The 13414-nt window shown below is 50.0% G+C and overlaps 1 protein-coding gene across 8 annotated transcripts in view; it reads right to left on the bottom strand.

Annotated features, from left to right (window-relative positions):
* Positions 1–1967: 1967 nt before the first annotated feature.
* The window catches only part of BAZ1B (bromodomain adjacent to zinc finger domain 1B), a 52405-nt gene continuing 40958 nt past the window's right edge, over positions 1968–13414 (bottom strand). For 3 of the 8 annotated variants that reach the window (XM_052805092.1, XM_052805097.1, XM_052805098.1), the window contains 7 exons: positions 12839–12986; positions 11109–11256; positions 9166–9284; positions 6593–6765; positions 4772–4893; positions 3840–4156; positions 1968–2286 (listed from right to left, as the gene is read on the bottom strand). In XM_052805092.1, the coding sequence (XP_052661052.1) occupies positions 2180–2286; positions 3840–4156; positions 4772–4893; positions 6593–6765; positions 9166–9284; positions 11109–11256; positions 12839–12986 (1134 nt within the window). In that variant the 3' untranslated portion in view covers positions 1968–2179. Of the gene's footprint in view, positions 4157–4771; positions 4894–6592; positions 6766–9165; positions 9285–11108; positions 11257–12838; positions 12987–13414 lie in introns of all 8 variants that reach the window. The other 5 variants (XM_052805093.1, XM_052805095.1, XM_052805094.1 and 2 more) reach the window with 5 other exon arrangements.

The raw sequence follows: 13414 nt of genomic DNA on the forward strand, positions 1-13414 counted from the left end.
TCCTACTTGGAGTAGCCCCAAAGGCAGCCAAACACCGGGCTCCAGCAGGGTTGGGGCTGCTGCAGAAGCCCCTCTACAAGAGGCAAGCAGGGCTCAGCACTGCCCCATCCCTGCAGGAGCAGCCCCCCCCAGCTTGGGCACTGCTGCCATGGTTGCCCATCCCCGGTGTCAGCAGGAGGGAGGGCCACAGAAGCTGAGCCAGGGCTGTCACTGGGTGAGAGCAGGCTCCAGACAGCCCGAGGTCCTGGTCCAGCTAAACATGGAGCAGTCGAGCCTAGTGCCCCCCAGCACTCACTGAGCTGTGAACATTATCCCCCCTCACAAGGCAGAACACTCCTTCCAGGTTTTGAGTAGCAGAAGGAAAGGCACTGTGCTCTGGGAATGTGCTAAAAATCCCAAGTTACCCAGACTACTAATTGGTTAATATTAATGATGAAGACATGAAGAAGCCAAAAGGGGGGGACCATGCTGTGGCCTCCCCCATGGCCTCCTCCTGAGGCCATGCTGGAACTCCAGCAAACACAGATGCCCCATCAGGGTTTGTCACAGACCAGCCCCAGTGAGATGGCAGATGTTGCCAGGCTAGTGACCATCCCCCCAGCTCACCGTGCCAATGGGCAGCAGGGCCACAGCTGCCCACCAGCCCTGCATGCTTGCCTGCCAGGGCCCAGGGACAGCTATTTATAGCCCCCGCACAGGACACTAATGCCATGCAGGGGCTGCTATAAAAAGCAAGTCTCCAAAAAGGTCTCAGAGCAGATGCTGGCCTGAAGTCTCCACACTGAGGCCTGGAAACATCCCAGCTTGAATCACACTCTGATTCACCCGGGTCCTGTTGCATGCCCAGCAAGCCAAACCACCTCTTGTGGAGAGGGGCTGAGGCTTCTCTGGGGAAAGCAGCATCTGTCCATCACCAAGAGCCTTCAAGCCCTCAAACCCATCAGGGGGTTTCCTCTGCCCAGCAGAGCCAAACCTGGCTGGAGCACTCCCAGCTCAGCTCCTGAGCAAGGAGGACAATGAAGACACCCTGGAAACCATCACCCTCCCGGCAGTGCAACACTGGCAGAAACGCAGGCAAAACTTAAGCCAACACATCTGTTTCACAGATAACAAACGGGTTGTACATCAGCACTAGTTCATCACCTCCCCAGCCTCTACTGCCTTTGAAGCTCACTATGCCCAGCGTGTTCCTGTTAGGCTGCTAGGGACCAGTCGTGCTTTTAGAGACACAGTGGGAATGGTCCTTGCTGATCTCTGAGCTCCAGCCAACAAGGCTGGGGCTGCAAAACACACACGAACAAAACAAGGGAAGCAGTTTTGATGGCCATCCAGCCAGGCAACACTGGGGTGAAAAAGCAGAGATGTTTCAGCTCCCCCATCACCCCCTTGCACTCCCTGCACGAGAGCTACCCAGTGCCACCCTGCATGCTGTGGCAGGAGGACAAGTGTCACACTGGCAGCCTGCAGGAGACAAGGGACCGAAAGGGGTGGCCAGCCCAAGGACTGCTCCTGCATCTCTTGGTGACCTTCCCCTGTCCAGGGGTGGGAAGAGCACAGCCTCCCCTTGTCTCTGGGGAGGATGATAAACAGGGCCAGCTCAGAACACACATGTCCACACCAGCACATTACCTTCTGCCCAGCACAGCTTGGGAAGAAGCATGGTGTGTGACATCAGCTGGGCCGCAGAGGGCGTGGCACAACCCAGCTGCGATACCAGGAACCCCGGCACAGCTCAGGGTATGGTATAACCAAACCTGAGCAGGAGGCCTAGAAGATGGTTTTTCAGAGTTGTAAGTTGACCTGACCCAGACTCGCTGTTCCCTTGATCCCTTGCTCCACGGCTCCATTTTCCCTCTGGCAGGCAGTGATATCATGCCTGATGGGAGCTCTGGGGAAGGCAGAGGTGAGACATCCCAGACAGTCCCACACAAACACAGGGCACCCACAAAGGACTCGCTGCAAGCCAGTTTTACAAACACAAGTACATAATGTTTATTTTTAAGTTTCCAATTTATTACAAGTACAGCCCTTAGCAGAAAGCCCCTCCCCCCAATGACATTTATTTTTAAAAAACGTACAGTTCCAAAGGTTTCACCGTGTAGGACCTGCAGAAAATGTTCTCTATGAACAGGACAAAACAAAGCCTCTGAAGGGGATGTGCGAAATACAAATGTCAGTGCTATTCTGTGGGGCAGGGAGCTGAGGCTGGGCAGAGGGGAAGAGGGAAGTGGCTGGAAACCTGCCTAGTCTCTGCAGCCATCGACAGTCCAGAACTGAAACGAATACCTGTTAAAAAAAAAAAAAAAAAGTTCACAAAACTAGGCCGCAATTTTTAATCAATGATTCTTTTCTTGTCAAATCACAGGAGCTGCAACAGCTGCTTTTGCTTTTCTATTATGAAACCAGTATAGAGCAGCCCTGTGGCTGGTTTGTTCAAAATTAAAGACTTATATAATAAAAAGTTCAAGCTCTGATTGTATGATCAAAACCTGTCATGATGGAGAGGGATAGGTGATGCAAAACCACACCCTTTCCTTAGAGAAAAGTCAGTATCTCAGGCAGCAGGACCCACTTGCTGGGGCTGCAGCAGAGCAGCCTCCCAGCAGGATCAGGCTGGTTAGCCTGTGTGGGACAGTCCTCACTGCACTGGGGGAGTCTGAGGGAGGCGAGCTAGGGAAGGTGTTACTATAAAACATGGTGAGAGCATGGCTAGAGGAAGACTGGGAGACCCCCCTGCCAACAAGTCCCCCGGTGTAACTCCAGCTACTGGTAGGAAAACGAGTTTTAAAGAGGGGGAAAATATAAAGCAAACACAATTTCATATAAACTGTACATGTGCGAAAGCAAGACAACGGTATCTTACAGGTGTTCTTTGTACAAGATCACAGCTAGAAACAAGCCACTTTTAACTAGAAAATTAATTTAAAAAGTTACACAGAACATGTTTCTGCTGCTCCCCTTGCCCTGGAGCTCCCTACAGGGCATGCAGAAAACCATGCTCTCCAGTATGCTTCTGGCACTCGGTTCATCCAAAGGGCTACATGATTGTGTGCTGTTCAAGGCGAGCAGGGAAGCCAACTGCATCCTCTTTGCCATGTATGTGTGAAGAGCTGAGCTCAGAAGAACCCTTGTTGGAGCGCAACCTCCAGAGATCGCTCCCCGAGAAGGGAGAGAGGGGAAAAGCAAGAGCACCTCAATGCCAATTGTGTTAGGATGCTGGTGAAAGCCATATTTCCATAAATGTGCTTGCTCGCCCTATGCAGCCCTTCATTGCGGGCTCAAAATTAACACCATATAAATATATACATACGAGAACTAGCAGCCCATTGGCCCGATCACACCCAGTCCTTCCATGAAGCAACATGATCCCTCCCTGCACCAGCTCAAGGCTGGTTTCACATCATGGGCAGCAGACGGCAGAGGTCCCACCGTGCTCCAGCCCTGGCTGCTCGTGGAGGGGAGGAAGTGGTTCATCCCAAGGAAGCTGACAGCGCCCAAGCTGGAGCAGGCTTCATGCTCCCCTGCCCAGCCAGGCTTTGCCCTCCCACCTTCCCCTCCTAGCAGGAGCTTTGTGGATCTTGCAGGAAGCAGCAAGTCATCTCACTCAATGGATGAGAAAATACTTGAGGAAATTGCAGAAAAATTAAAACTAGGACGGGCCAAAGGGAAGGCTGGATTAATAGAGAGGTGCCCGCTGCTTCCCAGCTCCCTCCAGACAACCCATCCTGCTGCCCAGCAGCACCAGAAGGCCTGCTCCAGCTCTGGCTCTCCCCCTAGTCTCCCCATCCCTCATTTCTTCCTTTTGCGCCCCCGGGAATGTTCAAGGGGCTCTGACTCACTGTCCCCTTCCTGCTCCTCCAGTCCCTGGCACCTGGCAGAGAGCTTCTTGCGTTTCCTGCGTGCATATGTGTGGCCAGGCAGGTGTTTGTGCACCATGTCAATCAAACACTGTTCCGTCTTCTCCAGGCAGGACAGTACGTGACTCCCGTTCTGGTTGTAGCGCTCAGCATTGGAGAACACCTGCTTGATATCAGAGAGGAACTCTTGTACTGAGCGGTAATTGCCACAAGAGCACTTGCTCTGCATAGTCTGGAAGTCCATAGGGTTGCTGATGACCTCAAAGTAATCTTCAGCTTCCTCCGTGGTCACTGGCTCCCTGCCGAACGAAGAGCCACAAAGAGAGGAGGAAAATGACAGCCCTGGCCACAAGCAGTGCAGAGCTGTAGAGGAGCGAGAATCACCCCCACCCACTTTGCTCGAGCAGCGGCCCCGATCCGCACCCCCACAGCACTGTAACAAGCCCCAGCAGCACCTCGACAGCGCTACAGACGTCAGCCCCATGGCGGCCACAGCACAATGATGGGAAGGACAGCAGCTTGTCCTTCTGCCCAGAGAGCTGGTCCAGGCATGGGGACTGGCGCGTAGCATGTATGGCTACCTTCTCTCAGTCACACTGCCTACAGAGTGCCCTGCAAATCCTGGGGGCTGCAGAAAGCACCCACCCCAGCCTTCCCCCTTCAGCCTACAGCCTACCACCCTCTGTTACACCACCTCAGAAGGGCCCCACATCTTCAGTCCAGTAGAGGACTGGAAGTGCATGGTGGTTTCTTCTGGAGCAGCTTCACTCCCTTCCCATCCGTAACTTGCTTTTGAAACCCTGGTCTCACAGCCAGAAAGTGCATCTGGCAGGACTGCAGCATGGCCAGCCCACACCCACACACCACCTGCGCACAGTCCTGTGCCCACGGAGAAGGAGGCCACCTGCCCTCACCTGAAGGGCCAGCTAAAGCGGTACTTGATCAGCTTGCTGAGGATTTCCTCACACTTCTGCAACTCAAGGTTTTGGCGGCGTGCTGTCTTCTTTGTTTGAAGGACCTGCCCACACAGAGGATGCTGTTAAAAGGAGGGAACCACTATGGGCTTTAGCGTTCAGCGAACAGTTTTTAGGCCAAAGAAGCTGGTTCTTAGCAGAACTTTTCTTTTCAATCCTCTCACCTACGAGCTAGTGTCCCAATGGTTGGGGATATGTAGTACTGTTGCAGAAACAAAGTTCAAGTCTTTCAAATGCAGCCATCTTCCACAATAATCAAGAGGCAAACTGCTCTGCTGCAGGACCTTTGATGGTAACAGCCAAGACATGCAATGGCAGCTTGAGTTACAGAATGGGAGCCCCATCCAGAAGCTCTGGTGGGAACAGCTCACAAGCAGCCTGTCTTTTCTCCAGGGGCAGCAAGGTTTTTCAAGATAGGTTCAAAGACAACATGGTCAAAACAAGCAGCCAAAGAATAAATGACAGCAAATAGAAAGTGTAAATTCCTTCTCCCTGCTTTCTCTGAGCCCCTGGCAGACAGCATGCAAGAGGGAGAGGGTGAAAGCACTTGTGCTGCTGTACTGACATTGCAGAGCTGACCATGCCATTTTAAATACCAAAGAACAGCTGATGCCTCGAGCACTGCTGTCCCGTACACAGGCTGAACACAAGGTCAGCCATTTGCCCAGGGATCCACAGCAGGTCAGCCACCAGCACAGGGACATCTCCTCGGCTCTGAGCGCACAGCTCACGAGGCATTGCTGTGTAGGGTACGTCAGATGATGGGAAGGCTCCATGACACGGGGTACTATTCCTGAGCCGGCTTTGGTCTGTTCCCAGGACAAATGGTAAGTGAAAGAGCCCTAGCAGAGTCCTTTTCCCTAAGTCAGTGTTTTGTCAGAGACCCTGACCCAGCTGTTCCAGTAAGATTTTCCCCCACTTAAACATCCCTCTAAGCTGGCTGTGGCAGCCCATGCTGGGCTTGCTGGTTTAGTTGCACTCCAGTCTGTAACACAGACCAACTAAAAGGACACTGCAGATCCACTAGCCAGCCCACTCACACCCAGCATAAGAAGCAGTGAGCCCTAAGTCCACGATCAAGACCACTCAAGAGTGACAGGATACAGCAGCAGTACTAGTGCTGGTCAGTGAACAGACAGCAGGCAGATCTAGCACAGGCTTGTGACGTGGCCCATGTGGCTAGAGTATCCTCACGTATCCCCTGTGGCGTGTCCCTCGCCAGGACAAACAGCACAGCACGCTGCAGCTCCACCCTGCCTAGTATGCACACACACATAAGATTGCTCTGTTCAGGAGCATACGGTTTTATTCTTTAAATGTCAAGTGAAACCTAAACCAGCCAAATTATGTCCTGAAGGTTGGGGAGTGACCATACGGACAACAACTGTCAGAAAATGACCGCGGCTGGGGAGCAAGGGTCCAACATTGCTAGCATTCTCTGACCATCCAGGACCCCCTCAGTCCCCCCACCTCTCTGCAGAGACATATGGATACTATTTAAAACCCTTTAACAAGCTGCAGGCTGCCTGCTACTCAAGGGGGACAATGTGTGAAAGCTGCTGGGGAAAGATGCCTGGCATATCTGTGCTCTGTTTGTACTGGGCCCTTAAGGATATGCCTCCTTTGTTAACCCGCCCCCAGCCCAGCCCAGGTTTCACAATATGATTCAGGGTATTTCTTTGGGACAGGGAGGAAGCATGACACCTGTTTTGTTTATAACTCATGATGTGAGCAGCCTCCAGGGAGCAATTTGGCTCTTACCAGCTCATCAATGTCTGCGCCGTTGACAGGTGCAGCCCGCTGCCGGGGTCCCCTGGCAGGGTGCAGTGACTGCTTCTTCCTTTGGTGCCTTCCCTGCCTCGAGGAGTACATGGCTGTGCTCTGCTTGCCCCGAGCTGCCTTTCTGGGTCTCACTGAAACATATAAGCCATGGGCTTAGAGGAATGGGTTAACCTGGACGCAGAGATCACAAGCCTTTTGCCCAGCCATACACACCAGGCAGTGCCTCGCTCACAGCACAGAGGAGCTACTGAACCCACAGATGACTGCAACAACCCAGCCTCTTGTCAGCCCATCCTCACTTGGCATATGCTCCTGTCAGCTGTGCTCTTGATACCCTCTCCAGATGAGATATGCGGGTAATCACCTCCTGTCCAGAAAGAAGCCACTGCTGTCTGGCAACAGCCTTCTGCTAAAAGGGTGGTCACACACACCAGCCAACAGCACTGGCAGACCGTTGAGCTCCGAGGAAGACCTGGGAGATTCCAGCTTCTCTGCTGCAGGTCAGGCTTGCCCACAGCTCTAACAGCAAGCCCCTCTGCCTGCAGAACCAAGTGCCAAGGCCCTGACGCATCCCAACAGGAGGGCGGGCAGGGGAAGTAATGCAAGGACAGACAGTTGTCTTGAATATAACTGCAACATCCCTTCTGAAAGCACCAGGAGCAGAAGCCTGCAGTTTCCCCAGTTTTCTGCTGCCCCCTTGCTCCTCACCGGTTTGGGGATGAGTGCTTTTCCAAGCATTTACAAGTGGCCCACACAGTGGGATAAGCCAGTTGCTAAGCCCCCCTCAAAAGTGAACTGTGTGCAAAGGGAGTGTCGAGTTACTGCAGCCGGGAGCTGCTCCACGTGCTGCAAGTGGGAAACAATGGAATTTTATTCCCCAAGACCAGGGCTGCTGTATTATATCCCATAGAAAGGCACTTGCCTGTTTGTTAGTCTGCCTATCAGAGCTTCACACTGATGGAAATGCAAGCGTGCGGATGCACTCCCTTGTCTTAAGTTTCTCCCATGACCCCTCTGTATCAGGAGAATGTGTTGGTCTTCTTCCCCAGCCAAGCTCCTTCCACCTGGTCACGAGTGCTTGAGCAAGCTGTATCCAGCACACTGTAGCACTTCATCTGCGGCCTCTAATCCAGCCCTGTCCAATAAATCATCTTGCTGGGCCCCCTGCATGAGGAGCGTGTGTCGGGGCAGGGGGACGTCTGCCTGCTGTCACTCTGCTTGTGTGTCAAGCGTGTGGCACGTGTTAAATGTCTGACAATCCAACATTCTGGGTTATATCCCTCAGGATGAACGCCATGAGGATTAATGGGACTTCTCTATTAAAACAAAAGTTTTCCACAGTGACCTTTCCATGTTAATACTCTTTAAAACCAGGGGTTGCATTTAATGCTTTATTTTTAGTGACTGTAACCCTCTTTTGCTATTGTTTGGAAACCTTGGCTCAGCTCCTGACTTGGCCATGCAACATAGGCTGAACACACTCCAAGTGTGGACATAGATACATGCAGAACAACAAGCAGTGTACATAGCCAGGGTATCAGTGAATATCCCTGAAACCAGAATAAAGCAAGGGAATCAAGACTAATGGACCTGCATGGAAACCCTTGAAAGAGCATGGGATAATCCTTTGGGTGTCAGTCTCCAGATTCCACCATCTGCCCCAGTTAAAATACTCTGAAGTTAGTTTTATGTCAGTCAAGGGCAGTTTGACAGAAAGCAAATACTGGCAGCGTGCCATTCCAAGACTGATCTTTTTAGTGCATCAGGTTGCCCAAATGAGACTGAGTCAAATTCTCCTAAAAACAAAGCGGATACACATACTAAAAAGTGGTTAAGTGGAGAAGCAGTCATTGAGGAGTCTAGAAAACACTCTTTTATTCACTTAGCTGCCCAGGAATGAGCCAGTTATGCATCCCGAGTGGTCTCCGTATGCAACCAAAGGGTGCTGGCGGTCCAGGCCACATGACACCTCAAATACTGTGCCTTCCCACAGGAATGGGCAGAGGAAGTGCTAGTTCTACTATCTGAAAATGCCTCCTTGCCAAATCACTAGAAATCCTGCACTTGAGAGGTTATAAGCTGGTGGGAAGGGAAAAAGCAAGGAGAGGGGGTTGTGCTTAAAGCTCTATAAGCATCTGTTAACAGCATTCAGTTCACCAACAAACCCTGTAAGCGCAGAGACTGCCAATACCAGTAACTGATAATGCTGCTGCCTCACCCTGCCCTGCTGCAGCCTCTGCTGACCACCTCACAGCACTCTTAATGGTCTCACCAGCATCCCCAGGGGAATGACTGGGTAGCGAGCAAGAGCTCACTGCAGTTTCAATCTTTGCTAGCACTGACCCTATCACAAAGGGACAAGAGTTCACTCCAACTCCCCAGGCAATGTACAGCACAACCACAGCCTTCCCCTATGACACCTCCCACTGTTTCCAAGTAAGAACCTGTTTTGTGTGAGGAAGAGCAGAAGTCCCAGATAGGATCAGTATTTTGGACACTGAAGACAGAGTCTTAGTATTTTCTGTTACTTTCCTGCATTGTCAGCGCCTTACATTTCAGTCCAGCAACTTCATAATCTTCTTCCTCCTCCTCTTCCTCCTCAGCATCTCGTTCATCAGAAGCTTCCTCACTTTCTTCACCTTCATCTTCAGCAGAATCCTCTGCATAGTTCCTAGAGTAAGGCAGGTAAACACATTTATTGTATGAGAGCCTGGGCATCAGAGGCCCTGGGCCCTCTGTACTGTTTGTTCACAGGCAGAGACTTGATGACCACCTCAATGTAAAATAAACACCCAGTCTCAGACTGAAGCACTCTACTGTATTTCAGAGAGTATCAAGTTGTAGCTACAGCTAAAAGGGCACTTCCCAGGCTGTCGTCTGAACATCTGTGCTGAAAATCCCCACCAGCTGAATCTATATTTTTTTCTGTTCTAGGCACCTTGACCATGTGATAACAGATTTTAAGACTGTGATTGCTGTGCAATTACTCCTCCCCAAGAGGATGTGCCGCTGTTTTACCCAGGTCTGCAGACCTGGCCTAAGGAGTTTCAAAAAGAGAGGCTTTTTTGTTTCTGCTGGACTATTTTCCCATTATCTCCTTCCACTGTCATGCCACTTGCATGTGCACTACAGAAAACAGACCTCATTTAGTATTATTCACAGCTAAGCTTGTATTTGTTAGTGAGCAGAGCATTAGGCTTCTCATGGGCTGATGTCAGAAGCCACAGAGACTCCCTACCCAGGACAGTTCTGACTTCTTGCATGTGTCTGTTAAAGCATTCCAAGCATTACAAAAACAGGAAAACAGAACAGCATGCAGAGGCAAAAGGGGACAAAGGCAGAGCTGTTGCAGGAGTCTCAATCCTCTGGAGAAAGAGGATCTTGAGCAGTAAAAGGAATAAGAATAAGTTCCCACAGTACAGGAGGGGAAAAAAAGTGCTCCCAGGCCAACATTTTTTTTCTGCTTTGCTAGGAAGACAAGAGCAGAAAGCAGATAAGACAGGTGTTACCCCACCTGATGGCTCTCATCCAGGAGCCAAGCAGCTTGCAGGTGACTCTGCCACATCAAAGTAACTATGATCTCAGGCTAGAACAGCTGCACTGAAGCCCTGTCGTTTTTGTACAAGCCTGATGAACTCTTAAATGGTGCCCAGGGAGTAAGTAGTACTTTTTAGGCCATACACCACCTGCACATTACAAGCTAGTACACCTCTTATTGTGCTGCCACTCTGGAAGGGAGGATCTGTTGACTGCTTATGCTTCAGATGCCATTTGATAGCCTCACCTCACTGACAAGCAGGTAGATGCAGCACAGAGTCAAAATCAGCAGAGAACATATATTGCAAACAGAAAAATACATCTCACATACATTTAACTTCCAGCTTGCAATTCAAAAAACAATTCAACCCCTTGCTGTCAGGAGGCAACTACTAATTTCTGCTGCACAGAAAAACTTTGATTTGTCCTCAAATCATGTTCCCTCTGTAGCCCTATAAGGACTCCTGCCTTGTTAAGGTTTATCAAGTCCAGAAAACCAGCAGAGTGGCATTTTGTAGCCTGATTTTTAGTAGCACAGTAGGGGCTGAGCTGCAGCCTGCAGTAATGTCTGCTCCAACTTGACAAGAACACAACAGTAACTTAGTCCAATGGACTACAGACCTGCAGTGCTACCAACTACACTCCCATGAAAAAGCAACCCAACTAGGTGCTCAAAGAAAACAACAGCCCTTAGCACATCTGATTTTGGTTGATGCATGTTTTCACTGCCAAACCTAAGTTATTTATTAAAACTCCTGAAGCTGTCATGGGTCAGTACCACACAGGTGTGGTAAAGTTACAGCCTGAAAAAATTGCTTTTCTATTGTTCCAGTGCCACTGAGTTAAGTAGGCTATTTCAAGCCTTTTAAAGGTGCTCTGTTTCAGGCTGGTTTGGTCATCTTGTGAAAGCAGGCTAGAACTGTGCAGTGGCAACACAAAGGAAAGGAGGGTCACTCACCTGCCTCGTGAGCTGCGCCTGGCAGTAGAAGGCTGACACGCTGGGCACTGCCATTCACCATCTGGTATCTCATAGAGCACCGGTCTCAGACAAAACAGGTGGAAGGCTTTGTTACACTCATCACACAGGATCAGCTTGTCATCCTCACCTAGGAAAGTGCAACTTACTTGTAATGAGTGCCGCAGCCTTGCTCAGCCCAAGAAGTAGAAGCTGCTACAGCACTGGAGGTCAGCGTGAAGCAAGAGAAAGATGCAAAGTACCCTCTGACAGCAGGGACCCTTCCTTCTTGGTTCCACCACTGCAGTGGAAACCAGCAGCATTTAAAAAAAAGCCAAACAAAACAATGCAAAGTCCCTTGCCCAGCAAAGATTTCATTTGAGGCAAAGGTAGAAACCTGCCAAATAGGTTCCACTCAGGCTAAATCTCAAGCCAAACACAGGGAAGAGAAATTTGCTGCAAAGATGCCCAAGAGCCTAGCAAGAAGCTATAAATGCAGCTATTTTTATTCTAGCCTCAATCTGGTCAACCTGCACAGCATCTTCTTTCTACTTAAAGTAGCAACCCTACATAGAAAATCAGCATGCAGCAGAACTAGTCTGTCTGTGCTTCTCACTGATACAGGGAAGTGGGGAGACAGTCCTGAGCCAGCTATTTCATTTACTGAAGAGGAAAAAAGAAAGCGCAGAGAGCTTGCCAGCATGTCTCTTTCTCTAACATCCCAGTTCTTAAATTCTGTGAAACTATGATCTGTTAGTCTCAGGTGAGCGCCCTCTTACATCTGCCTAGAATGCCCTTCTCAACAGCAGATCGGACAGTTTTTGCATAAGGTTGGAATTTCCCTGAGGCTTCACAGTGAAGAATAATGTTGCACCAATTCAGCCCTTCCTTCTTTGAAGAGGTGGATGGCATAGCCTTTTGGTAAACAAAAGTGGCCCAGCATTCCCCCAGAGATCTGTCTGCCCTCACTTCCCACTAGTGTTTCAGCAAATAGAAAGTGAGACAAAAAGCACATGATGAGGCAGAATGTACTACCAAGGTCTTTCCTCCAGGCTTCCATCCAAAAGGAGAGGTTATGGCAGAACAAATACTAGTATTCCATCACTGGTGACACCCCTTCTACTTCCCCCTCCACCTGCAAGACTCTAAAGCCCTTCATCCTATAGTGGATACAGAGAAGGTAGCCCCTTGTAACCTATTTGGTTACTTCCCCAGCCTTACCAGCTGGTAAGGCTTCCAGCTCATCAAGCAGTTCTACTCCCACTCTAGCCTCAAAGTAGCATCAACCCACCTTGCCCTCTCCCATTTGGCTACAAAGGGTAATAACCTTCCCAACCTATCCTTGCTTCTTCCTTCTGTAAAAGATGAGATTAACTGACAAGGCTTAGAGACCCAAAGACCATTCCGACTCAAAAATGAAGCCAGGGAATGGACAGTGGCACAAGTGTTCCCAGAAGGATTTGTAGATGACTTGTGTCCAAGTACCCTAAATATCCAGGGGATAGCAGCTCTGCAATGTTCTGCAAGACTGTATACTGGTTTCGTAAGAATGGTTTACTGGAGTCAGGGTCAAATGCTTCTGTGATATCAATGCTTCTGACTGTAAATCCTGACATTCAAAACTCAAAATACAGCCAAAGAGAGTGACAGACTACAAGGGCATGTTGCCTAAGCAGGGCATGGAGAGGTGACAGCGTCCGACTGTTACGCAGGCGTGGGGCAGGAATGCATACCTTTCTTGCGACACACTTTGCATCTGGCATTCTCTGCCGACATATCCCACTTGATACAGGCATCCAGCATCCCGAGCAGCACGTGCATACGGGAGAAGGTCTGGGCCTCACGGATTGCTGTCTTCCACTTCTCCATGGCTGAAGCAACCTGCAGACAGACCTAACAGCTTACAACGAAGCACACAGACACAGCTCGCTACAGTCTGAAGATGTTTTTATATCCTTTAGCTGGGGCCCTTAATAACCAAAGCTCAACTCTGTATTTCTTTCCTTCTATATAGCCTCAGCAATCCTATTTGTGGTTTATCCATAACCAGCCTCACTGGATCAGACAGTTTGTTCATAACAGTAGAGCCCTTTTGCATTTCATGGCCAGGCTGAAACAACCTATGTGAACTCCACTAAATTCTTGCTCTGGAAGTCTAACCCAAATAATCATCAGGCTAAGAAAATAAAAGGCAGAAATCTAGCACTGTAAAATGCGGGATGAAAGTTAGGAGGCAGCTGGCAACACCACTTGAGCATAGCAGATTGGAGCAGCCTGTGCTGCCCTCCAGTGGGTACTGCAGCAACACT

This window comes from Harpia harpyja, chromosome 12 (assembly GCF_026419915.1).
Source record: "Harpia harpyja isolate bHarHar1 chromosome 12, bHarHar1 primary haplotype, whole genome shotgun sequence".
Classification (NCBI taxonomy): Eukaryota; Metazoa; Chordata; class Aves; order Accipitriformes; family Accipitridae; genus Harpia; species Harpia harpyja.